Genomic DNA, 25201 nt, shown 5'->3' with positions numbered 1-25201 from the left:
TCATGTGTTCTAAATTTGTTTATCAACTTTTTGTGCCAGACCTCATTGAAAACCTTCTGAAAAGCCACACCCAACCAGTTTCCATTTATCTGTTCTGCTAGTTACATTCTCCAAAAATTCCACCATCGAGTCATAGAGATGTACAGCACGGAAACAGACCCTCGGTCCAACTTGTCCATGCCGACCAGATATCCCAAACCAATCTAGTCCCACCTGCCAGCACCCGGCTCATATTCCTCCAAACCCTTCCTCTTCATATACCTATCCAGATGCCTTTTAAATGTTTCAATCATACTAGCCTCCACCACTTCCTCAGGCAGCTCATTCCATACACATGCCACCCTCTGCGTGAAACAACTGCCCCTCAGGTCTCTTTTATATCTTTTCCCTCTCACCCTAATCCTATGCCCTCTAGTTCTGGACTCCCCCACCCCAGGGAAGTGACTTTGTCTATTTATCCTATCCATGCCCCTCAGGATTTTATAAACCTTTATAAGGTCACCCCTCAGCCTCCGATGCTCCAGGGAAAAAAGTCCCAGCATATTCAACCTCTCCCTACAGCTCAAATCCTCCAACCCTGGCAACATCCTTCTAAATCTATTGTGAACTTTTCATGTTTCACTATATCCTTCCAATAGGAAGGAGACCAGATTTGCACGAAACATGATTTCCTTTTCATAAATCCATGTCAATCCTTCTTATTTTTACCATTATTTTCGAATCCACAAAATTTTAAAAGATGACTACCAATGCATCTCCAATCTCAGCTGCCACCTCTTTCAATACTTTGGGATGTGATTGTAATATCTAGACTGTTAAGTCCTATTCATTTCTCTAGTACTGTTCAAAATATTAATATTTTTCATTGTTTAAGCACATTTTAAAATATTAATATCTTTCAGTTACTGATTTACACTGGACCCTAGATTCTACTTTATTCCTGGGGAGGTGGTGGGTGGGGAGAGTTAGTACTTTCCTCTATGAAGCCATGATGTGGAGGTACTGGTATTGGACTGGTTTGGACAAAGTCAAAAATCACATGACACCAGGTTATCATCCAACAGGTTTATTTGAAAGCACTAGCTTTCGGACTGTTAGCACCTGATGAAGGAGCAGTGCTCCGAAAGCTAGTGTTTTTAAACAAATCCATTGGAGTGTAAGCTGGTGTCATGTGATTTTTGACCTTCCTCTTTTAAGACATACATGAAGTATTAGTTTATCTTTTCTGTCATTTCCTTAAAACCCATTACATGTTGTCCTCACTGCTTGTAGTGAATCCACTTGCTTTATGCTCATCATTTCATTTTTAAATGTTGAAAGAAACTTTTACAGTCCACTTTTAGGTCTCATTCATTTGCTCAGGATTAAATTTAGGTTATGGCCCTGGAGGGGATCACAGAGTTGGGTTGAGGGGTGTAGGGTGGTGGCAGCCATTGAGAGATTTCAACATTAGGATGAAAATGTTAAAAGTGAAAGGTTTAATGCATTGGGACACAATGTACGTTACTGAGCCCAGGGAGTGATTGGAACTGAAAAGTGATGCTGTATTTGCTCGTTCTCAGAAAGAGTTGGGATAAGATAGATGATGAAGGAATGTCTGTGGACATCCTAATATATAGATTGACAATATTATTTTGTGGAATTCCCCTTACACCTTTGCAAATTTATCAGGTGCATTTGCTAAGCTATGCACGCTGGAGGAGCGATTTGGCAAAATTCTCTTAAGTCCCACAAGGTCAAATAAGGCAAAATCAGCTTCGAATTCTTGTTCCACAATACTGTTCATGGAGTTTGGATGGAACTACAGAAGGGTAGTTGATGATGCCGCCTGCTAATGGTCATTAAAGGTGGCTAATCCATGAATAGCCACTAGGGTATTCCACTCGGGTATGCCTGCTGAACGGTGCAGGCATACTCACCCTCACAAAACCAGCAGCTTCAGAAAAAGAGAGGGAGAATATGTGAGGGGCTGGAAACTATAATCACAGATCATAGAATCCCTACACTGTGGAAGCAGGCCATGCAGCCCACGATGCCTTCGAAGAACATCCTACCCAGATCTACCACATTCCAGTAACCCTGCCTTTCCCATGGCTAGGAGAAAGTGAGGACTGCAGATGCTGGAGATCAGAGCTGAAAATGTGTTGCTGGAAAAGTGCAGCAGGTCAGGCAGCATCCATGGATGTTGCCTGACCTGCTGCGCTTTCCCATGGCTAACCAACCTAGCCTGAACATCCCAACACACTACGGGCAATTTAGCAAGGCCTATCCACCTAACCTACTCATTTTTGGACTGTGGGAGGAAAGTGGATCACTCAGAGGAAATCCACCAGCCACTGGAAGAATGTGCAAAAGTCACCCAAGGGTAGAATTGAACCAGGGTCCCTGGCACTCTGAGGCAGCAGTGCTAGCCACTGTGTCTGCTTTATTATTTTTCACTTGTGCTTTTGCATTAGAATAAGGGAGAAGATAAAATTCATTGATGATAATACTGAAGGGAAAAGAGAATGAAATCGCAATGAAGAATCCAGGGGCAGTGTTAACAAGGATGGGTGCTAATTTCTAATGGTTCAACTTAATATATCTCCCACTGAGTTCCCGAGTCTCACTGCTGGCAGCGGATTTACCGACAGTCTACAATTAACAATATAAATCTGAGTTGTAGGCACTCAAAATCATAATTTGTTTGCAGTATTTTATCAAAACAGAAAACTTACTGCTTGGATGTAACTTTAAGCAAATCTAACAGTCACAAAAATGGAGAATTTTTAAAGAAAATTTCATCTGTGCGATGTTGCTGGTAAGGCTATTACTTCCTAATTGGCCATTAGAAGCTGCTATGAGCCACATTCTTCAATCCCGACAGTTAATCTGACCTTGTGCAGTTAGAGAGGGAATTGCCAGGCATGCACCAGCTTTTAAAAAAAAAGACACCACTTCGTCTAATCCCATTGTCAGGGGTTTTTGGGTCCCCAGTCCACTCATTCTGACTATTTCTTCGAGACCTTTGATAATGGCATTTGATCAATGACGGTGTTGATTACAGTGAGAAACACTAAGCAACCAAGTAAGTGATTCAGCAAGAGTATCTTACCCTCAAACTGACATTTTTGCATCAGTTTGTGACCTCTTCGCCACATACAGCAGGTTAGGAAAAATAGTAATTAAAATCAAACCAATGCCTCAGTTAACAAAGTGCCTCTCAGCCTTTTGCTAAATCTGAGCTTCATGGAGATGAAACTTAGACAGCAACCCACCAATTATGAAACTCTGTACAACTCTCCAGTCTCTGAGCAGTTCTTCAGCTCTCACTGGAGATCACATTTCTTCTGTTTCCCATCCTCAACTCCATCTTTCTAATTTAAACACTGATTCTGAACATTGCAACACATTCGCATTACTGGACTGATGAGAGAGTTACATTTCTCAGTTGGAGAATTTTCACGTCATGTATCTCATTTCACAACGTAATTTCATTGGAAGTATTCGGTCAGGAATAGCTATGAAGAAAATACTAGCTAATTCGCAAATCAAATAATTTAGTTTAGAAAATCGTGTAATAAATAGAAGCATGGCAGGGCACCTCAGTCCCATTGAATATGCATTATGTTCCAAATGGGAACTCCAGTATGCTTTTCAAGACCTGGACAACCACATGCAGGAAGTGTTGTCAGCTTGAGCAGCTGCTGGCATCACTGCAGTGCATCTGTGAGGCCAAGGGTTTTTATGGATAGCACATTTCTGGAAGAGGTCATCATATAGTTTGAGAGAATGGAAACAATGAGAAAATGACTGAACACCTGATAGACAAAGATGACTAGACAAGTAATACAGGAAAATCCGGGGCACATCACACTCTCCGATCAGTCTTCATTCAGGACACTAGTGAAAATGAGTGACACTGGTCAGTGCAAACAGAGCCACTGCATTGGTTCAGCTATGCAGCTAGTGGTGGTGGGTCTTTTTTGGTCAGAGTGTTGGGAAGTGGGCTGCATCTGCATAGTTAGAGGAAGAGGCAATAATTTGACTTAAAGAAAAGGTGCAGTCTTACATACAGAGTTTAGGGACGTAGAAAAGAGTTTAAAAGCTTTGTAATCTTCAAATTACATCTAGTGTCTCATGCTGATGGATATAGAAATGATAGGATAGACGGGATGACTATATGGCTGGAGATCATACAGGAAGAAGGATCTTAGATATCCGACACAATAACTCTATTTCTGCAGGAGATCACACCTGAAGAGATGAGGTGGATTTTCTCTGTAGAGAGCCAGAACCTGGGTCTTTGTGAGGTTATTTGTTTATGCTACTGGGGAGATTTTAAACTAACTGAAAAGGAAAAAAAAATTGCACAAATAATTTCAATTGTACCTAAATTGGAAATAATAAAATTTTAAGTTGAACTAAAACAGAAATTGCTGGAGAAACTCCAGTAGAGTCACAAAATGTTAATTTTGCTTCCTGTCCACATATGCTGCCAGACTTACTGAGTTACTTCAGCAATTTGTTTTTGTTTAAGATGTCCAGTGTCTGCAGTTATTTTTTTATTTTAAGGTTTTTAGTGATTTCAGAGTAAGAGGGAATGTGGTTAGGTATAAAGCAGTGTTACTGTATATGATACCAATGTGCGATTCGAGGTAATAAGGTTGGTGATCAACAGGTGGAATTAGTCTCATGGGAATATGCTGTTGTGGCAATATTGGAGTTCTGACTCAAAAAAATGACAGGGAAATGATGTGAACTGTTCCACGTTACAAGACAAATGGGAAAGTTAGTGAAGGAAAGAAAGAAGAATGGGTAGCAGTATTATTTAAGGAGGCATTACCCAGTTGAAGCAAGTGAATATCCTAGAGTGATGCAGGACGGAATCTGTTTGATTAGAGTTGTTAGAATAAATGTATCACCACATTATGAAAGGATTGGACACTCTGGCGGCAGGAAACACGTTTCCGCTGATGGGTGAGTGCCGAACCAGAGGACACAGCTTAAAAATATGGGATAGACCATTTAGGACAGAGATGAAGAGAAACTTCTTCACCCAGAAAGTGGTGGCTGTGTGGAATGCTCTGCCCCAGAGGGCAGTGGAGGCCCAGTCTCTGGATTCATTTAAGAAAGAGTTGGGTAGAGCTCTCAAGGATAGTGGAATCAAGGGTTATGGAGATAAGGCAGGAACAGGATACTGACTAAGGATGATCAGCCATGATCATATTGAATGGTGGTGCAGGCTCGAAGGGCAGAATGGCCTACTCCTGCACCTATTGTCTATTATTGTGTGTGGCCTATGGGCCACCAATGTATTTACAATGTTGTATATCACAGGCTTGAATTATTTGAATATGAACTGGGATTGCAATAGTATAAGGGGCAGAGAAGGGAGAAAGTTTCTGAGATGTGTTCAGGAGAATTTTCTTGATCATTCTGTTTCTAGCCTAACAAAGAATACAGTGTTGCTGTATCTGGTTCTGGCAAATGAAGGGTATCAATATAGGAACATTAAGGGGTACAGTGATCATCATATGATAAGATTGAAAGTGTAGAAGGAGCAATCTAGAGAAAATATATTTTTTGACCAACTTCAATGGGTTGAGACTGATTGATTGGTGCATGTTAAATACTAATGAATGCTTGGCTGGCCAATCCTTAACAAACATTGGTTGTCACCATTCCATGATTCTAAATTTTTTGGGAGACCGGGAATGGCTGAGAGAGTCTGACCACCTCCTTGAACAGCTATGATGGTACTAGCAGTGCGTTTTCCAGTCTGAGGCATACTAGGCTAAAATGCTCAATTAGCGGCTATCAGGTAGACACTAGCACCAAACCCAGGAGAAAAACCTTTAACCAGAGAAAAGATGGAGAACTGGACAGCCACAATGGCTGTGATTCCAGCATAACTACAACCTGCAGGTCTGCAGCTTCAGAAAGAAACAGATGCATGAATGCATGTGCACAAAGAGGAATACACACTAATTGAGGGTTCTATTGAGATAGCACTGCACTGTGTGTCATAGAGTCAGTACAGAATGGGTATTACATTATTGGATGGTCAGTACTGAGGGGGTGGTACCCAGTCAGGGGTATAGTAATAAGGAAATGCTGTATAGTCAGATATGGTACTAAGTAAATACTGCACAGCTAGAGGTGTAATACTGAATGAGTGCTGCATTGTCGAGGGATCAGTGCTAAGGGAGTGCTACAATATTAGAAGGACAGCATTGAACTACCAAGTGTCAGTATTGAGAGATTACTTCAAAGGTCAGTACTGAGGGAGTATTACACTGTTAATAGATCGGTATTAAAAGAGTGCAGCATTGTTAGAAGGGTCATACTGTTGGAGTGCTGCATTTTAGAAGGGCTGGGGCAGTACTCAGGAAGTGTTGCATTGTTGGAGTTGCATTACAGAGGTAGTGCTGCACTGCTGGAAGACCCCATCTTTAAGAAGAGATGATGCACCAAATTTCTCTCTGCCCTTCAAACTCTGTGACACTATTTGGAATAAGAGTAAAAGAGTTGTCTGAAAGTGTCATATCCAATATTTATCACTCAAAGAATGTCACCAAAACAGATTATCTAGGTAGTGATTTTAGTAATTATAACCAGAATATGGCAAGAAAGGACAGAGAGTACAAATTTAACCGTGCACCAGCATATAAGGCCAGAGATTGCAACGGGGTAGGGTTATGGTTAGGATTAGGAATATGGTTAGAAAAAGAAACAGTTAAAGGCAGTTAAACAGTTGCATATGAATGATTGCAGCATTCATATGGATGAATTGTTAGCATGGATGGACATAAAAATGCATAGCCTGAGAATCATTGCAAAAATAGGGTTGCAAGGTGACCAAAGCTCGGACCTGAATATTGAATTGTATTTGATTTTCAAATGAAGAAGCAGGAAAGGGCATGTAGTGATGTACTCCGTTAATTAAGAAAGCCCTTAGAACAGATGTAGAATCCTTTTGGTAGAGATAGGAAATGTAAAAGGTCACTTTCAGGAGTAATTTACAGCTCCCTAACTGTAGTTATACAGGAGGACAAAGTTTACAAGAAGTAATAAATGTGACATGTAATGATCTTAAACAAATTTAATCTACGTGTAGATTGGGACATCAGATTGGCAAAGGTAACTTGGAAAATTAGTTCTCAGATTATTCAGGACAATTTCTTAAAAAGCAGTATGATTAAGAGACAACAGGGAGCTGCGCATTATAGATTTAGTAATGTGCAAGGAAACAAGACTAATCATAAGCTCATAGTCAAAGAGCCTTTGGGCAGTGGGTTTATTAGCATGGTGGAGTTTCACATTCAGTTTGAAGGGGACTTATGTATGTCTAAGTTTAATATTTTAAATGTAAATAAATAAAATTATAAGGGTATGAGAGTAGAGTTGACAAAGGCAACTGGGAAACTAGTTCAACATGTGGAACTGTAGAGATGCAGTAACAGACATTTAAGAAGATAATTGATAATTCTTGGGAAAGAATTAATCCATTGAGAAATAAATAATCTTTGAGAAAGGTGCACCAATTGGCTGCTGCTTTACAAAGAATTAGTAAATTACAAATGTGAGTAATTCATTGTAAACGACACCACATAAATGCAAGTTCTTCCATAAAAGTAATTGCCTGTCTGACTTTTATTAAGGTATTTGCAGATGTAATTATTTGCCCAAGGTTGGATGAAAAGTGAGGAGTGAAAGGAAGCTCTCTTTGGTGAGCAGCACTGATGGTTAGGGCAAGTAGATCAAGGATACAACACCCAAACCTAACCCCTGTTTCCCCAGGATGGACGTGCAAGAGGTAGGTGTGAGGAGACTTGCTCCATTTGACATATCAGCACCAGATCACAGCTCTTTGCCAAAGGACATCAGGACATTACCATTGACTGCACATCGTAAGTAGGCTCATTGCTGTGTCCATTACTATCAGATAGGGCAGCAGATGAAGACTACCACAGCATAATAAAGGCTCTAGATAAAGAAACAGCATGCTACGGTACCATGAATCTCCTAAAAGTAGTTACCTCTTCCACACCATCTACTCAGCTCACCAAGTCTGCGTGAAACATAGCTCAAAGTAAAATTGCTAACCGTATGACACATATCTTTCAAGACCATAACATTTAGCTTATTTCAGTTCAAGCAAGTTTCCTGATGCAAAAGTATATACTGACATCGAATTTAACATGCACATCATAGGCATGTCTGTTACTGAGAATAATTCATTTTAATTTGTTCTTATCAAGGCTTACGTTTATTGCCAATTTCAATTGCCTTTGAGAAAATGGTGGGGAACCAATATCTTGAACCATTGGAGTCCATTGGGGGGGGGTCAGTACACACACAATGCTGCTCGACAAGGCATTGCAGGATCTTACCCCAGAGACTGTGATAAAATGACAATACAGTTCCATGTCAGGAGTGGTTTGGAGAGGAACTTCCAAATCTTGAGTGCTTTTGGCTTCTAGGTTGAAGAGGCAATAGGTTTAGAAGGTGGGGCTCCCCAATACCTCAAATTCTTGAGAAAATTTTCCAACAAGAACACTTGGACAGCTCTGAAAGGGTTAAAACAAAGCTCTGGGTGACAGCCTGGTTCCTCAATTCTCCTATGCCTCTACCACTCCCTGGTGGAGTTTGTTGGTCAACTTGGATGTTTCAACCTGCATGACACACTGGCAAATCTCTCTGTATAATTTTCTGGAATTCCCTGTTCACTTTAGTCACTGAAGAGCAAGAGGAATTTCCCAAAGCAATTATCCTTCTTACTAGGAGCGTTTACTTCAGAGACACTCTGAACTGATAAAAAGAAAATCAAAATCAAGTGAAAACTGAGTCCAAACAAATATTTAATTTCTGCCTCTTGTTGCAGTTTCTTTATATTCAGTTAACTTATTAAAGTTCTTTGAGGATGTATCAAGCTATGTGGATAAAGGAAACCTGTAGATATGGTGCACTCGAGTTTTCAAAGAATATTTCATGAGGTGCTGCATAACAAGTTTGCTACATAAAGTAAAAGCTCATGATACAAAGGGTATATTATTAATAATCCCCTTATTAGCAGGAAAAGAGGATTGGTTAGCTAATAGGAAGATATGTGTGGGAATAAAGGGGTTGTTTCTAGTCTGGCAAGCTGTAGCTAATGGAGTGTCTCCGGGATCAGTGCTGTGTCTGAACTATTTATAGTCCATGTCAATAGCTTGGATGAATGTATGATAGCTGAATTTGCCAATGACACAAAGCTAAGCATAAATGTAGGTTGGAATACTGAGTACACTTTTGATCGCATCATTTGAGCAATGAAGTAATTGCATTTGAAATTTTTCAAGAGAACATGCACTCAACTAATTCCTGAGGTGAGATGCTTATTGTCCAAAAGGCTGAATAGTTGGGTATGTATCCTTTGCAGTATAGAAGGATGAGAGATATTCTTATTGAGACATAGAATATTCTCAGGGATCTTGATAGGCCATATAGTGGGAAAATGTTTCCTCATGTGGGGGAAACTAGGACGCAGAGGCATAGTTTAAAAATAAACGAAGTCTTCCTTTCACAGTGAAGGTGAGGGGAAGATTTGTGGCTCTCAGCATTGTTAGTTTGTGGCATTTTCTGCCAAGAAAGCAGTTGAGACATGGTCATTGAATTTATTCACGATCTATTTAGATACATCTTTGATGAACAAAACAGCCAAGAATTGTGGCAGCACACAAGAAAGTGGAGTTAATCAGATCGACCATCATCTTATCGAGTGACAGAATAGGTTCAAAGGGAAGAATTGCCTGTCGTGATTCTGATTTCTATTTTCATATGTTTGGTTCTATAAGAGTAACTGACACAAAGAAAAATCCTTCAAAAACTTATGAAAAGTAAAAGGTACCTCCTGCTGCTTGTTATATACTGGTGGAGTCTATTTGCTGTACTCAAAGGCACAGCTCCTTGGTTGTGTACTAACCAGTGCAAAGCAGCAGAACAATCAAAACAGAGAGATGCATCCCACAACACAACCTGTTTGGCACTCCTTTAATGATGTTCATGCTATGGAGCAAATAATTCTGCCGATTCTACAGGCATGCCTGTGTTGGCTCTGCATCAGCAACCCTTCTGTTCCCTGCATGTCTCCCTCTGTCCCTGAACTCATATCTAGGTTGCATCTGGCAAAGTATATTAATTCCTTTGGGGTTCAAATGTTATATCATCCAATATTCAAATATTCCACGCTGGAGTTTATGTTTCTTGGTTTTTTTTTCCTAAGTTAAGGACCATTGGCTTCATATCCCTGTCTCTTCTGGAAAAGCAACCGAGTGATTGTAAGGTAGGATTAGGAGTAGGCATAGGTCATCCAGCCCCCTTTAGCCTTTCTGTACCATTCGATAAGATAATGGCTGGTCTCATTGTGTTCACAGGTCTACTTTCCTGTCTGCTCATCATAAACTTATGGCACCCAAACTTGGTTTTCAAATCTAGGATCCTGGGAGTTAGAATCTTGAGCTCTACTGATTAGGTTAGCTGGACTGGTGTCTCCATAGAATGTTTTTCGAACCTTCAGTTCCCTTTCTCAATTAATCCAGCTCTCTTTTACTAAAACTAACCAAAAACCATTGCACATGGTACAGTGTGACTTACATAGCTGGCACCACTTGATAGTTTACATTTCTTTAATTTACAATTTCAGACATAACTAAATCATTTTACTCCACAGCACACATATAAACTGTTGCAAATTACATTTAGAATGAGTTTTGCAAAACACATAAAGGCAATGCTGGAAAAATGAAACAAGGAAGGAAGGAAGAATGATGAATTGGGGATGAAAATCTTACAATTCTCTTTACTAAGTAACTGACAAATTCTGAATACATTTACACCATTCCACACAATATACAAACCCATTATGTTTATGTTCTTCTGTAAAATGTCTCCATTCTACATTGTTTGACAGCTGTGGCTCAGTGGGTAACACTCTTCTTTCTATGTCAGATGATCATGGATGCAAGCTTCATTCTAGAAATTGAACACAAAAATCTAGACTAACATTCCAGTGCATACTTGAGGGAATGCTTCATTTTTGCCTAAGCTCCTAACCTGCCCTCTCAGGTGGGCAATATTTTAAAATTGAATATGAGTTTATGCATTATTTCTGATGTCCTACACAATATCTAAACATTAATCAGCACACTAAATAGAGTACCTGGTCATTCACCACCTTTGTTGTTTGACAGAGTTAGCTATGCTCAAACTGATTGCCATGTTTTCTACATTACAGTGTAGGTACAGTTAGTTACTCCACATTGTCAGTGAACTGCTTTGGGATGCGTAAGACACTACTTTCGTGCAATTTTGTTCTTCATTAGCAGAGATCAGTGTCTTGATGGTTGTGCACAATTTGAGACAAAATTTGCTGGGGCTTTGGATGAAATTCATTTTGTCAACAAAAAAAATCTGCAGTCTGTTTATTGCCTTGTTGCTTAGGAACAGATACATGTTGATAATCTCTCTTCTTTTGTGGGGCTTTTTGAAGCAGGGATGTGGGGGTTCTAGCAATCAGGTTGGTTTTGAAATATTGGATCTTTGCATGTTTGTTGGGAGACAGTGCAAAGTACTTTTATGATATTGGAGTAAAGGACTTGAATATGTCACAGAATTTCCTGATGGTAATTGTTTTTTCTAGTCTCTGCCCACTTGGTAATGTTGAGTATTGTGATGTATGAATGAGTGGAGATTTTAGAAAGAAATCCTTCACAAAGCATATCATGTTACCTCCCATGTATATTAGATGCACCTACGTAGGTAGATGCAGAATTTAATTTGCAATATTTTTTGGCACAGATTGCACACTGATGTATCTCAAAGCAGTTACATATCCGGCTTTGCACATTGACTTTTCCTGGCATCATTTCACTGTGAATAGCTGATTAAATGTCTGTGGCACTTCTAAATACTTTGATGTGCTACAAACACAGTCTCTGCACAATACACCTGCAGATATTTAAGACAGTGGTCGACCCACTTCTATCAGCCAACTTAATGACAAGCTGAAGCATCCCCTGTAAACAGAAAGGATACGCATAAGACATGTCAGTCTGAGATCAAATGTGTCCTATCTCTCTGATTCTGAGCAGACTAACATAAAGAGAAGCATTTTCCTTTCTAAGATACATCTCAAAGTGCACAAATGCATTCTTCATTCTGGCACGGAATATGATGGACAAAATTGCTTTCTGTTAATTCCTGTACCCTAGCACATTGGCAGATTTTCTAATGGCTAGACAGTCATCATTCCAATGTAGATAGGAGTTGTGCATTGGGACCCCGAAGATTTTTTATTGTAGCAAACAATGGAAGAATTGCCTGGGAAATTGAAGATTCCATTGGCCAATTCACAATGCTTAGAAATCCCCAAAGTCTATTTAAATCTGAGAATTCAGGGGTTCTGATGAAATTAACTGAAATAGATTCAATTTTCTTGAACAACTATCAAATACATAGCCTAACTCCTGAACAATTATTCAGCTGATGTCAAATTGACTTCACACACCTCCAACTACAATCCCTCTTCCCCCCTCCTCAACCCCACCTCTCATTTGACATCTTACACTCCCCAAATCCTGATCCAACGCCTTTCTCTCACCGAGGTTTCGATGTTCCTGCCCTACTCTGGACCTGACAGCCCTTTGCCCCAATTTGGACCCGAGCCACCCCCTTTGCATGCTCTGGAGCCTTCTACCCTTCACCCAACCCCTCCTTCTCCATTAGACCAGACCAGACCACCACCCCCACCCTTTCACCCACTCTCCTCCACCCACATTAGACCCATGCTGTCCACCTCTAAACACTGCATCCTGGCATCCTACCCACCTTCATTGTTACCTCATACTTATCTTATGAACTAACCATTTTTCTGCAGCTATCAGAGTGGCTATCTACGATTTTGGGATTTTACATTTCAGAATATGGCAGCTGACTGCTGTGAAAAGGGGGCATGAATTGCTTTCCACCAACAGTCATGCACCATGAGAGGACTTGGAGATAGTGAGGACTGTCGATGCTGGCAAGTCAGAGTCGATAAAGTGGGGAGCTGGAAAAAACACAGCAGGACAAGCAGAATCAGAGGAGCATGGGAGTTAATATTTCAGGTCAGGAACTTTCATCAGGACTGGGGAGGAGGAAAGGGTTTGAGAAATAAATAGAGGGGTTGGGGGTTGGGCTGGGGAAAGTTAGTTGGGATGGTGATAGGTGGATGGAGGTAGAAGGTGACTGTGGGAAGGATGGAGCAGATAGGTGGGAAGGGAAGATGGACTGTAGGGGTCAGGTTGCAGGCAGTGATTTGAGGGCAGAGGTGTGGGAAATGGAGAAGATGCAGTTGAGGGCATTGTTGGTCGTGGGGGAGGGAAAATTACGATCCTTGAAGTTGGAGGATGTCTGGGCTATCCTGGAGTAGAATCGCTTATCCTGGGAGCAAATGCAGAGGAGGCGGAGGATTTGGGAACATGGCACTGCATTTTTGCAGGAGGGGAGGGTGAGAGGAGATGTAGTCAAGGTAGCTGTGGGAGGTTTGAAATAGATGTCAGTGCTGAGCCGGAGATGGAGACAGAGAGGTCCAAGAAGGGGAGGGAGGTGTCAGAAATGGTCCAGGTGAATTTGAAGGTCAGGGAGAAAGGTGTGGGTGAAGTAGATGTACTGTTCCAGCTCCTTGTGGGAGCACGAGGCAGCGTCGACACAGTCATCAATGAAGCGGAGGAAGAGGGACTGTTCCACGTATCCCGCGAAAAGGTAGGCATAGCTCAGACCCAAACGGGTACACATAGCCAGCCCTATGGTTTGCAGGAAGTGGGAGGATTGAATGGAAAAGTGGTTCAGGGTGAGGACCAGTTCCGCCAAGTGGATGAGAGTGTTGTTGGTGGGACACTAGTTGGGTCTGCAGGAGAGGAAGATCCAGCGCATTTCTACCATTTCTACCACCTGCAGTCTGACACCACCACCAAAATGATATTACCCTCCTCACCCCTGTTTGCTTTCCATGGAGACTATTCTTTCCATGACTCCCTCATTAGGTCCACACTCCCTACCTACTTCTCCTCCACACCTAGCATCTTTCCCTATGGCCGCAGGAGGTGCAAAACCTGCCTTCACACCTAACATCTTATCTCCGTCCAAGGCCCCAAAGAATCATTCCAAGTCTGGCAGAGATTCTCCTGCATTTCCTCAAACCTTTATTATTGCATCCATTGCTCCTGATGTGGTCTTCTCTTTATTGCAGAGACCAAGTGCAAACATGGGGACCGTTTAGGTAACATCTCTGGTCCATAAGCTCCAATCATCCCCACCTTTTGGTTTCTAGCCATTTCAACTCTGCCTCCCGTTCCCCCAATGACATGTCCATCCTGGGCCGCCTCCACCATCAAAATTAGGCCACATGCAAACTGGAGGACGGGCACCTCATCTTCTGCCTCAGGAGCTTACAACCATATGGCTTTAACATAAGATTCACCAGATTTCAAATCTCCCCACTCCCCAATCTCATCTCAGGCCCAGCCCTCCTTCTCCCCCCTGCTTTTGACCTGACCTAACCTGTCCATCTTCCTTCCCACTTATCCACTCCACCCTTCCCACTGACCAATCAGAATCATCTCCTACCTGCATCCACTTATTACCATCCCTCCTACCTTTCTCCTAGCCACACCCACTCCCTCTATTTCTTTCTCAGTCCCCTTCCACCTCCCCAGTCCTGATGCAAGGTTCTGATCTGAAACTTTGGCTCCTCAGCTCTTCTGATGCTGCTTGACCTGCTGTGCTTTTTCCAGCTCCACACTTTATCAACCATGAGAGAACTGTCACAGGAAGTATTTCCCTGAATTTCTAAAGCAGCCCTGATCAGAATCTCCTATCAGAAATGTGGTGATCTCTTCTTTGGTTTAAAAAAATAAGCGATCGAGTGTCTATCTGTGTGAGATTACCATGTCTTGGAAAATCTGGCCCATGATCTCCAGTCATCTGCATTAATTAACTACTTGCCCATCTCTCCAATTTCACTGCACTCCAAACCATAGCCCATTACTCCAAATGACAGCCAGTACCCCTTGTTTGGGCTAATTCTCTATTCCCAACAAATCGTATAAACTTAATGCTTGCTATCACTCCAGTTGCAAATATTTCTAATGTATCAAATGCCAAATACATCCCATTACATCAAATTCAAATATATTAAACCCTCATTGGCTCCTATCAAGTATACTGACTTAACTGATGTCTTAAAATTATGAAAAGTATTCATAAAATTCTGTACAGAGTAGAAATACTAGGTCTGTTACTGCATTCTATTGCAAAATGCATTTAATGTTTTTGTGGCAACTTGGTTCCATTATCAAAGTATCCTCATTGATCTGGAGTACCCGTTAAGCTTGTAGGTAGTGCTGTGCTCGGGATAGTTAATGTTAACTCTTCTAATGTGAGTAACACCATGAGGAACTTCATTCCACTGTACATTATTACACCTTGCCTCTAGATCAAATCTGCAGAAATCAGTGTCTGCACAGAAATAGACATCTTTCTAATGTAGGTGTGCATTTTTTTGTTCCTTCTTTTCTAAAATAATAAAACGAGAGCCAATTTTTAAAAATGGCAACTGGGACATATTACATAGGTAATTAGTCACACTCACTGGGACTGTCAACAATTGATTAACAAGCTTGAGGTGCACTACTCCATATGAAACATGAGGCAAAATAGGAGGCAGGTTCCAAGTCTACCTCTGCCGGAATGGGAATTCAACCAGTTCTGTAGGTGTTTTGTGTTCTTCTGAACACTGCAGTAAAGTAGGAGAGAAGAAGAAGTAAATAGTTAGTGCAGCAGACTGGGATAAGAAAGATGTAGCAATAGGAATGAATATGAAGTGATTTGGAGCCTGTGCTGGTGATATACCCAACTGAACTAATCAGCCTTGGGCCTGTTAGAAGTACTAAAATTGGAACATCTGCACTTTGTGAAATGTTGGAACTTCTTCAGTGTTAGAAAAACCTACATACTTCTCACTTGTTGAAAAATCAAAGATTTTCTGCACTTTTTTATGCTCCTTTCTTTACCTGATCAACCAGTCATGAAAAGCAGTTGTTCTCCCAGAGATACTTTGTCTGCAGCAACTTATACTCCTCCTTCACTACTACAACTCATCTATTTTGCCTTGGTACCCGTTCCTTCCTCGGTTCTTTGTCTTTTGTCACACATACTTCCTTCATTTCCCCTCATCTTTTTTCTCTTTGGTCTCCTTTCCCTTTCTGCTCCTTGATATTATCAGCCTCTGCTTTGGTTCAATTATCCCTTCGCTTTTGAGTTCAACTTGACACAAAGACAGTACATGATCTCACCCATTGATTTGTAGTCATGCTGAGCTTCCAAAAATTATTTGTGACTTTACAGAGTTAAATACCAAGCAAGAGTACCAAAGTATATTTCAAAATTCTGCACTGCTGCAGTTTTTAAGTTCAATGATTGAATGAGTGTGCTGCTATTTTTGCTTACAATCCTCATTGAAACAATTTGTATTTAAATATCCCATTTCTTATTGAAGTAATTATCCAACCATGGCAATTCAATGATAACAGTTTAACATCAGATGATTTGTTAAGAATTTTCACTGCTATATTCAGTACATATAAAATGTTTAAACAATTCAAAAGTTATTGAATTTTCTTTATGAATTTATTTAATGTTTTTCTCTCCTTGTATTGAGAACTAAATATATGTTTGTTGGAAGCACTGATCATTTAAATCAAAGAGAAACAGTCTCGGATAGTAAGGAGCAGCCAGTATTGTCTCTGCCTCTGTAATTAAATAATTCTAGCCCTTATACAGCTTAACAAACTGGTAGGAATTGAGACTCATGTACAGGTTGCAGCACTGCAGCACCTGGAGAGTTGCGAATAAATCTGCTACAGGGATTTTGTTCCCACATTTTTGTGCACGTCATCTGTTATTACTTGCCCGAGAAACTGTGACTAGCTGCTCCCGCAGCATCTGCAGTCACTGCAGGGGTTTGAAGCAACGTGCAAACTTGAAGTCTGAAACATTGCCTTGATGAGAAGTGATGAAAACTGAAATAACTCCAGAGAGTCTGGTATTGCATCACCAAGTCACTCTTTATTGACATATGGAGAGTCCTTGACACTATCAAGCTTCCTCAGAGCCAGCTCTCAGAGTGAACAGAACCTCTGATACTCCATTTATATCTGTTAGCCAAGGCTCCCTGACTGGGCCAGATTAACAGCTCCATTCAGAGAACTTTTATTCAATGAGGTGACCTTGTTGCAATCACTATAGAAACCTTACACATCACAAGCTGTGCTACACTTCATGAAAAGTGGCCTTTGTTCAAGTTCTGGGACTCAGGTGGCCTCTTTATCAGACCAAAATAAACACGATTAAAAATTAACATCCAGTAACTGTGGGTTCTGATGTTGGCCGCATATTGTGTTGTCCCTATAGAAATGAAGGCGAGGTCTCATAGTGACTCAGGGCTCATAAAAGAACCATCCAGAAAAGAGGCAGCATACACTGGATAGAGGTGTGTGGTCATAATTTATTATGAATGAGGGCTATATTGCTGAGATATTAAGAATTCATGAGTAAGGGTAGCAGGTAGTGCCTTTAGTGGGGGTGGGGTGGGGTGAGCAGTGAGGTTGCTGATACAGAATTAAAATACCTATGAGGTCGTAGAGATACAAAAGAGAACCATCTAATTCTATGGTCTCTTTTCTCTCCGTGGCTAGAAGTGGAGCTTGTCTGGGTCAGAGACCTCACCAGTAATTGTGTGTTACGGTCTTAAAAGATAATTTGCACTGTCAGTCCAATTTCAATGAATACCAGTGAGCACTTTGTTGAATTTTTCTGAGATGATTGCATTTAACAGTCTCATTTATTACTCGGGCTTGACATTAGCACTGTAACATCTTTCATTTTAGTTTGTGTGGATCACGCAGTCACTCAAATAATAAATTAACAAGTACTTTAATTTATGACCATGCAAGAATATAACTGCAGCAGTGATGCAAGACTGTGACAATTGCAAAATACCATCCACTGGTAGGATTTATTCAATCATCGTATTGTACTGTGTGGAAGCAAGTCATTTATTCCATTGTTCCTGTACTAGCTCTTTGAAAGAGTTAGCCAATTAATCAACTGGTTTAACCTCCCCAACATCCTCTCTTTATCCTCACAGCCCTGCAAATGCTTCTCCTTCAATATTTCTCATTCCCTGTGAGTTCCTGATTTTTCTGTACTTCTAGGGGGAAGAAAAAGTATGTAATTTTGCAAAGAAAATTAAGGAAATGCCCAGCAATAGTCCACTGTCTGGTAAAAATTTCCCGAGCAATATTATCAAAGACGTGAGTATTATTGGGTGTGCTTTCCACACTGGAATGGTACGTGGTCCAGGGAGAAAAAGGAATAAAGTACAATTTAGGTTTCAGTACTGGAAAGGGTTTGGAAACTGATTCAATAATAACATTAAAATGGAAATTGGATAAATGCAATGGAAGGAACAATTTTGCAGGGCTATGGGGAAATCGGTGGAATGGGTTCAATGGAATCACTCCTTAAAAGAGAGAGCACAGCTAAAGTGAACCAAATGAATTTTATTATAATAATATCATCAGAAGCCATTAATAATTCCATGCAAAAATAGATTTTGCTGGAGAAGCACAGCAGGTCTGGCAGTATCTGTGGAAAGAAAGCAGAATTAACATTTCGGTTTCAGTGATGATTCTTCAGAAACCTGTTCTGAAAAAGGGTAATTGGACTGTAAATGTTAGCTCTGCCTTCTCTCCACAGATACTGCCAAACTTGCTGAAGTTCTCCAGCAAATTCTGTTTTTGTTTCAGATTTTCAGTATCCGGCGTGCTTTGTTTTATATTAGTAATTCCATGTTATGCAGCAAGGAAATAGGATACAGCAGTAAGTTTTTCAAGTTGCCACTCATGCCAATCCAGGCAACATTCCTATCAATTTTCTCATTTCAGCTGGAGTGATCAGGGATTGAACATTTTAAGAGTGTGAAGGGGGATCTGAGATATGTTTGGAATGAGGCCATTCAGCCTTTAGTAACTGTGCTGGCCAATAAGTAGGTATCGAGTTTATTCCCACTTCCCAGCTTAGTACATGACATTGCTTCACATGCATATCCATGTATTTGTGGTGATGGTTTGCCATCCTTTCAGGCAGTGAGTTCTAGATTTCCCACCACCTGGTGGGTGAAAAAATTACTCCTTATCTCTCCTGTAATCCTTCTACTGATCGTTATAAATCTATGACCAGGATTATTGATACCTTTGCTAATCGAAATACATCCTTTATATCCACTCAATCTAGACCCTTCATAATTTTATACACTTCCTGCTCAGTCACTCATCAGTATCCATGATGCCCCCTCTGTTTGCAGCATGTGAGGATTATGCATTATACTCTGTCCAGAGTGTACTACAAGGATCTCCAGACTGATCCAAGTGGTAGAACCTCATCTTTGGGAGACCTATCAACTGTTCAACCATTACCCTGGTAGAAGGATGTGCCGCATTGTTTCAGCACTTAGCCCTTAGCTAGGGGGTTGTGTAACGAAGTCATCAGGAAATGTAACAGAGGGAAGCCCTTGTCTTAATCCTCGTAAGCAATCTGGCCTATCAAAGATAATGGGCACGAGTTATCCAGGAAATGGACATCATGGAGCTCCAAGGGTACCATGCACAAACTCCTAGGAAATTGTACCAATGATTACAGAACACTTGCACATTAATGGAATGGGATCCATTACATTGATGAATTCAGCTTCCTTGTGATAAGATAGTCTCTGCTTGCTGTGTATGCAGTGTTTCACAACCTGCACCTGGAAAAGCCAGCTATATTTCTGAATCCTATTGCCAGCACTAATATCCCCATGAGGAAGTAAGATGAAGTGGTGTGATCTGTCATAAATGGCATTGATGGATGACTGAGAGATACCCACACTGGAAGGAACCAGTCACATGGAAGGTCAGTGTAATTGTCAACTTGACAACCATCACGATAGGATGGCCAGCTTACCTCTTCAGGTCACATGTCTGGCTCTAGCACCTGGCATAATTCAGAAACTGTGTCCTGGGCAACGTTTCCTCAAAGCTGTATGGTCGCGCACACTCACACCCACCCCAACGTTTAAAACACAGTGATTGGCAATTCTATACCAATTGCAGCATTGTTTTCCAGTTCTGGAAGTTACTGCCACGTGCAGGCCTTGGAGGCCCACAAAGCCAGGAAGTGAATTCAAGGGACGCTAGTCCTGAGGTATCCTCAGTCAGTACTAACACTGCAGCTCACTCACTTGGAAATAGCATTGAGGATGATGGACCACAGCCTCTGTGGGAAATATGCATAATGATGGGCAGGAAGACACTGGTCGCACACATTTATACCCCTATACAATTTCTCTCTCTTTTTTACCCTCCCCGTCCTTCCACTACCTCCCACCATAATGAACTTCCCACCTTCAGGTCCTTGCCTCTCAACATCCCAAGTTGCTGCCTCCAATTCACAGCATTAAATTCCTCTCACTTCCCTAATACAATAGTGTTCTCTGATCCCTACCCTCGTGTTCATTGCACACAAGCTTCAGAGCTGGCTGTGCCCACCAAATCCCAACCCCAAAACCAATGAATTGGTTGACTGTCGTAACTGTGGCTGACTCTCTGGATTGAAGTGAGACAGAGCCCATGGCCAATTGGCTGGCTGACAGTGCCTAAGCCCTTGCTACCCTTGATACACTGGATGAGAGACCCCCTCCTAATTGGCATAGTCTTCCTTAACCTGAGGATAACTCCTCCCCTTGGACTTTGTCAGGGCAAGGTAAGGATGCTCTAAGAGACCAAGCAAGCAGCCCTGAGATGCAGCCTGGTCCAACCCATGAACTGGGTGCATGTCCTGAAGTGTACAGTGTCCTTACAGCAGCATTGCAATGAGAAGTGCAAGTGCACATTAAAGTGTAGAAAGGCACTGTAAGTTGATCAGAAATCTGCCACAATGATGCAGTGAGGCTTACGTGTCAGATACCGATATCCGTGGAGGTGATGTGCATGTGGTCACCACTGTGAAGCGTGCCCTAAGATGCTTGTGCTGGGCATCCAAGATGGAATCCAAAGGAGCAAGTGGTGAGTTGGAGTCACCAAGTACCCATCGTGACTACTATGTCAGGGAATATTGGTGTTTAGTTTCTGACTGATGAGAAGGAGAATGGAAAACTGGAAATTACTGAAATGAGATAGCAGTAATAATGAGCAATAATCCCATTGAAAAAACCACTCACAGCTCACTAACAAGAATCTTACCTCAACATCTGGGACTTGGTTGGAAATTGGGATGTATTGGTCTCGTCATTGAGGAAGGCCTTGCTTGACATATCTTACAATTCTCATTAATTTCTTATCATAGCACACATCACTGAGGACCTGGGAAGATTCCACACTCTTTTAAAAAAAATGGGTTCTTTCCTCTCTAATTCTTCAATCAATGAGCAATAGTCAAAGATGAATTCTACATGTGAACTATATGTAATTTAGCATTTATTTTCTAAGTTTGAATGCTTTTAATGGAAATTGAGTTCATACATAATTGAAAATGATAAATTTTACTACAAGGTAACAGGAATGGTTAAAGACACGGCCAAACCTTAACCTAATTACATCTAAACCTTGAAATGCTGTTACATTTACCTTGTCATACTAAATCTGCAGTCAAAACTTGTCTCATGTCCTTGGGCTAATTTAAGCATGTTATGAGATGACTGAGCCCTGCTTTGCACAGTTAACTGAATTGGCCGCCTCTTTGTTGACCATTGGTGTCATGCATCTGAGTCAGTTGGTCAGTGAACTCAAATCGGGGAGCCATTGTGAAAATTATTTTGTCCCAGACAATATAGCCTTCAAAGCCCATGTTTAGAAAAAGGTGCTTGTTGTCAGCATGAAAGAATTCAGACCCATATTTGAATCCCAAAGTATCTATGGTTATATGTGCCAGCATTTCATATTTTGGAATCAGAACAGAAATAGCTGGAGAAACTCAGCAAGTCTGGCAGCATCCGTGGGAGGAAAGCAGAGTCAGCATTTTGAATCCAGTGTACCTTATTTTTGAGTTGACACTTAGCATAAAGCTTTGAGTTTCCTCTTGGTTGTGCTGTTTTCAGTGTGATTCTCCAGAAATCATTTAACCAGTGTAAAATTTCACAGGCATTTAAGTGCAAATTTACATGCAGTACAACTTGAGATTCTGCGAATATTTATCCTAATTTTAGCAATTTGCTGTAGAAGTTGCCTGCTTTTGCAGCTGAGCACCTCCCCAAAATAAATTAACCCATCGTGAGTTTTTAATCAATTGTTCTATTTGTGTTGGTTTCAGAGCCCTCAATTAAGCCGGAACCTTTGGATGCAAAGATACTATTGGGTGCATTTGGAAGTTTTTTAAAACATTTTCCAAGGAACTGACAACTGTCTCTCAATCTAACTAAAGAAATATATTTTCATTTTTTTGTAAGGAGCCATTCTAAGCTTGTTAAATTTGGGTTACTCACACAAATGTTATGTCACTGTGTTTAAAAATTGTTTTTTTTTGTGTGTGAGAAACTTAATTTCAGCTTGGTAATTAAACTTCACCAAATTGTCACTCTTAATTATACAAAGGAATGGTTTGGAGGTAAAATATGTTTTTGAAAAAGATAACTAATTTAAAATGCTGCTTGATCATGCTGATTAGTGACATATTTTGTAGTTGTATTTATGCCAATGATTTGGAATGAAAACTCTGCAGAGAGCTAGAAACAGTTTCTCGAAGTGAATGTAATTTGAGGAGTATTAGTTGATTGTGCCCAAACTAGAAACAACATAATTTTCTCACTCTGTACGTCCCAATGTATTCCATTTTTCTTGACACTGATTTGTTTGCAGTGATATTTTTGATGGCAGTTTCAATCTTTCTCATTAAAAGAACAAATTTCTCATTGTGACAACAAAAATCTGTTTTACTCGCATCAATAATGTTTTAACAAAAGGGAAATGTCTTGCTGGCTTTGTGCAAAACACAAAATATTAACAAATACTTTTGCTGAATTACTTTGCTTCTGAAGTCATCTCAAATGCAAAATCCACAATTTAAACACACCTGCAAATTAGACTCTAACAAAGAAAGACTTGTATTTTCTGTAATACCTTTCACGACCTCAGGATGCAAGTCTCACCGTGTTTTGCAGCCATTGAGGCACTTTTAAATGCATTCACTCATGTGATGTAGGAATTAGAGCAGTCAATTTATGCACAACAAGATCCCACAAGTAACTATGTGACATTGATGTACTTAGCCTCATGTCCTCTCTCCATTCCTTATCTAGACCAAGGGGATTCTGAGCAATGTGCCAATCACCAAGCACTTTCTTTCTCTTAGTCACTTCTATAAGGTAGAGTAGTCACTCACTTTAGTAAAACCCTCCGAGAAATTCCAGCAAAGACGTTTTGAAAGTGCATTTGGAAAGTCCCGACAAAATCCCCTGGAAACTTTGCTGATGAATTTCAAAATTCCACTTCAAACCTCCAGCCGGAAGTGAGCAGTAAAATGTGAGTGTGCTTGAAACCACACTCAGTCCTCAGCAATCAATTTACACCCAATGACCCAGTGGTCATTCTTAAGAGATGGCATCAGACCAAGTGCTTTCTGCCACAATGATATCCGGGCCCATTAATGAGCAATAAGAGGCAGTTTTATTCTTTACCAGACCCTTAATAATCCTCTGAGCAGCTGTAAAGAGTGTGAGCTTTAATGCATGACCATAATGGTTTCTCACACTAACTTTGGACTAAATTAGTGATTCAGTTCAAGGTCCCATCTTGGCCAGCTCACAGACTGTTTAGCTACAAAGCAGACATTGAAAATTGACCACTATTCCTTGGAGTGAGTCTTGAGTCTACCGAAGCAGGGATGAGTGCCACCCACTTGACACTGTCCTAAACTGATCATATGGAGCAGCATACATTGTGGAAGTTGCGTTAAGAATGAGCCGCTTTCATGTGCTTTATGCTTTTTTAATTCAAGCTTCCCCACATTAACTCAATATTCTGATACTAACTTCCGAGAGTCACTGATAATGTACAGACAGTTGCCTGTGGTAGTGAGTAACTGCTTTGTAGTTTTATGTGGGCTGTTTTTCTTCGGCAATCTTTGTCAAAAGAAGCAATCTCACTTTCCAAAGAATTATGTTGGATGTTCAGCACAAAAACAGGCCATTTGGCCAAGCTGGTCCATGTTGGCCTTTACCTCGCAGACATCTCTTTCACCCTACTCCATCTCATCCTCTCTGCATGTATTCTTCTATTCCTTTCTCCCACATGTAGTTACTTACCTTCCCTCTTCAATATTGACTTCAACCACTCCTTGTGATATTACATTCTACATTCTCACCACTCCATGAGTAAAAAAGTTTCTCCTGACTTCCCTGCAGGGTTTATTATTATTTGTTGCCAACGGAAACAATGAAACACTGAACATAGTACAATTATTGGCCAAAATGTAACAAATAGATAACAGCAGCTCATTGAGATTTGTTTCCCCTGCTTGTAACTTAGGCACAATGAACGATAATTTACTATAATTGAACAGTAATAATTATTTGAATACAGTCTGTTTGACATGTTCAAATTTCATAGAAATGTTCATTGGTCCCCATAGCCAACGTGCGCGTTAATCCTAACAGTGCTTGATAAGATATTAAATGTACTGCTACTGGCTGAGAAGAGCTTATCTATAAATTCCAAGAGATTCCGACACTTTCCACACTCCCCAGCCTGATTTGATTGCCAGAATTTAACCCACTGATAACTGGTTCATTGGACCTGAATCATGGATGAATCCACCCCCCCTCCTCATTGTGTGCTCCTCTCAATTTACACAGATTTAGATTTCGGTGTTATTGTCACTTGAGTACATGAGCATAGTGAAAAGTATACAAAGTCACCATTCTCCAGCACCATCTTTGTACACAAAAGACAGGATTAAAAACAGAAGCAGAAGTAAAAGAAACAGATGCAAGTAAAGGAAATGCACAGATCAGTCCCCACCTCCGCCAAAGAAAATCAAAGCCACAAAGTCCATCCCTCAGTCTGTGAGCCCTCAGGTGCCCCAAGTCCCCGCACACTGCTGCAGCTGG

General features: G+C 40.7%; 1 protein-coding gene across 12 annotated transcripts in view; it reads left to right on the top strand.

Annotated features, from left to right (window-relative positions):
* bnc2 (basonuclin 2) overlaps window positions 1–25201 on the top strand; it is a 519175-nt gene that overhangs the window by 454347 nt on the left and 39627 nt on the right. The window contains exons 6-7 of one of the 12 annotated variants that reach the window (XM_043717649.1): window positions 7783–7892; window positions 22408–23001. The exons of 10 other annotated variants lie outside the window; for them this stretch is intronic. In XM_043717649.1, the coding sequence (XP_043573584.1) occupies window positions 7783–7892; window positions 22408–22493 (196 nt within the window). In that variant the 3' untranslated portion in view covers window positions 22494–23001. Of the gene's footprint in view, window positions 1–7782; window positions 7893–22407; window positions 23002–25201 lie in introns of those variants that run through there. One more of the 12 variants, XM_043717654.1, reaches the window with a different exon arrangement.

This window comes from Chiloscyllium plagiosum, chromosome 2, assembly GCF_004010195.1.
Source record: "Chiloscyllium plagiosum isolate BGI_BamShark_2017 chromosome 2, ASM401019v2, whole genome shotgun sequence".
Classification (NCBI taxonomy): domain Eukaryota; kingdom Metazoa; phylum Chordata; class Chondrichthyes; order Orectolobiformes; family Hemiscylliidae; genus Chiloscyllium; species Chiloscyllium plagiosum.
This window is presented reverse-complemented; position numbering and strand designations above follow the sequence as displayed.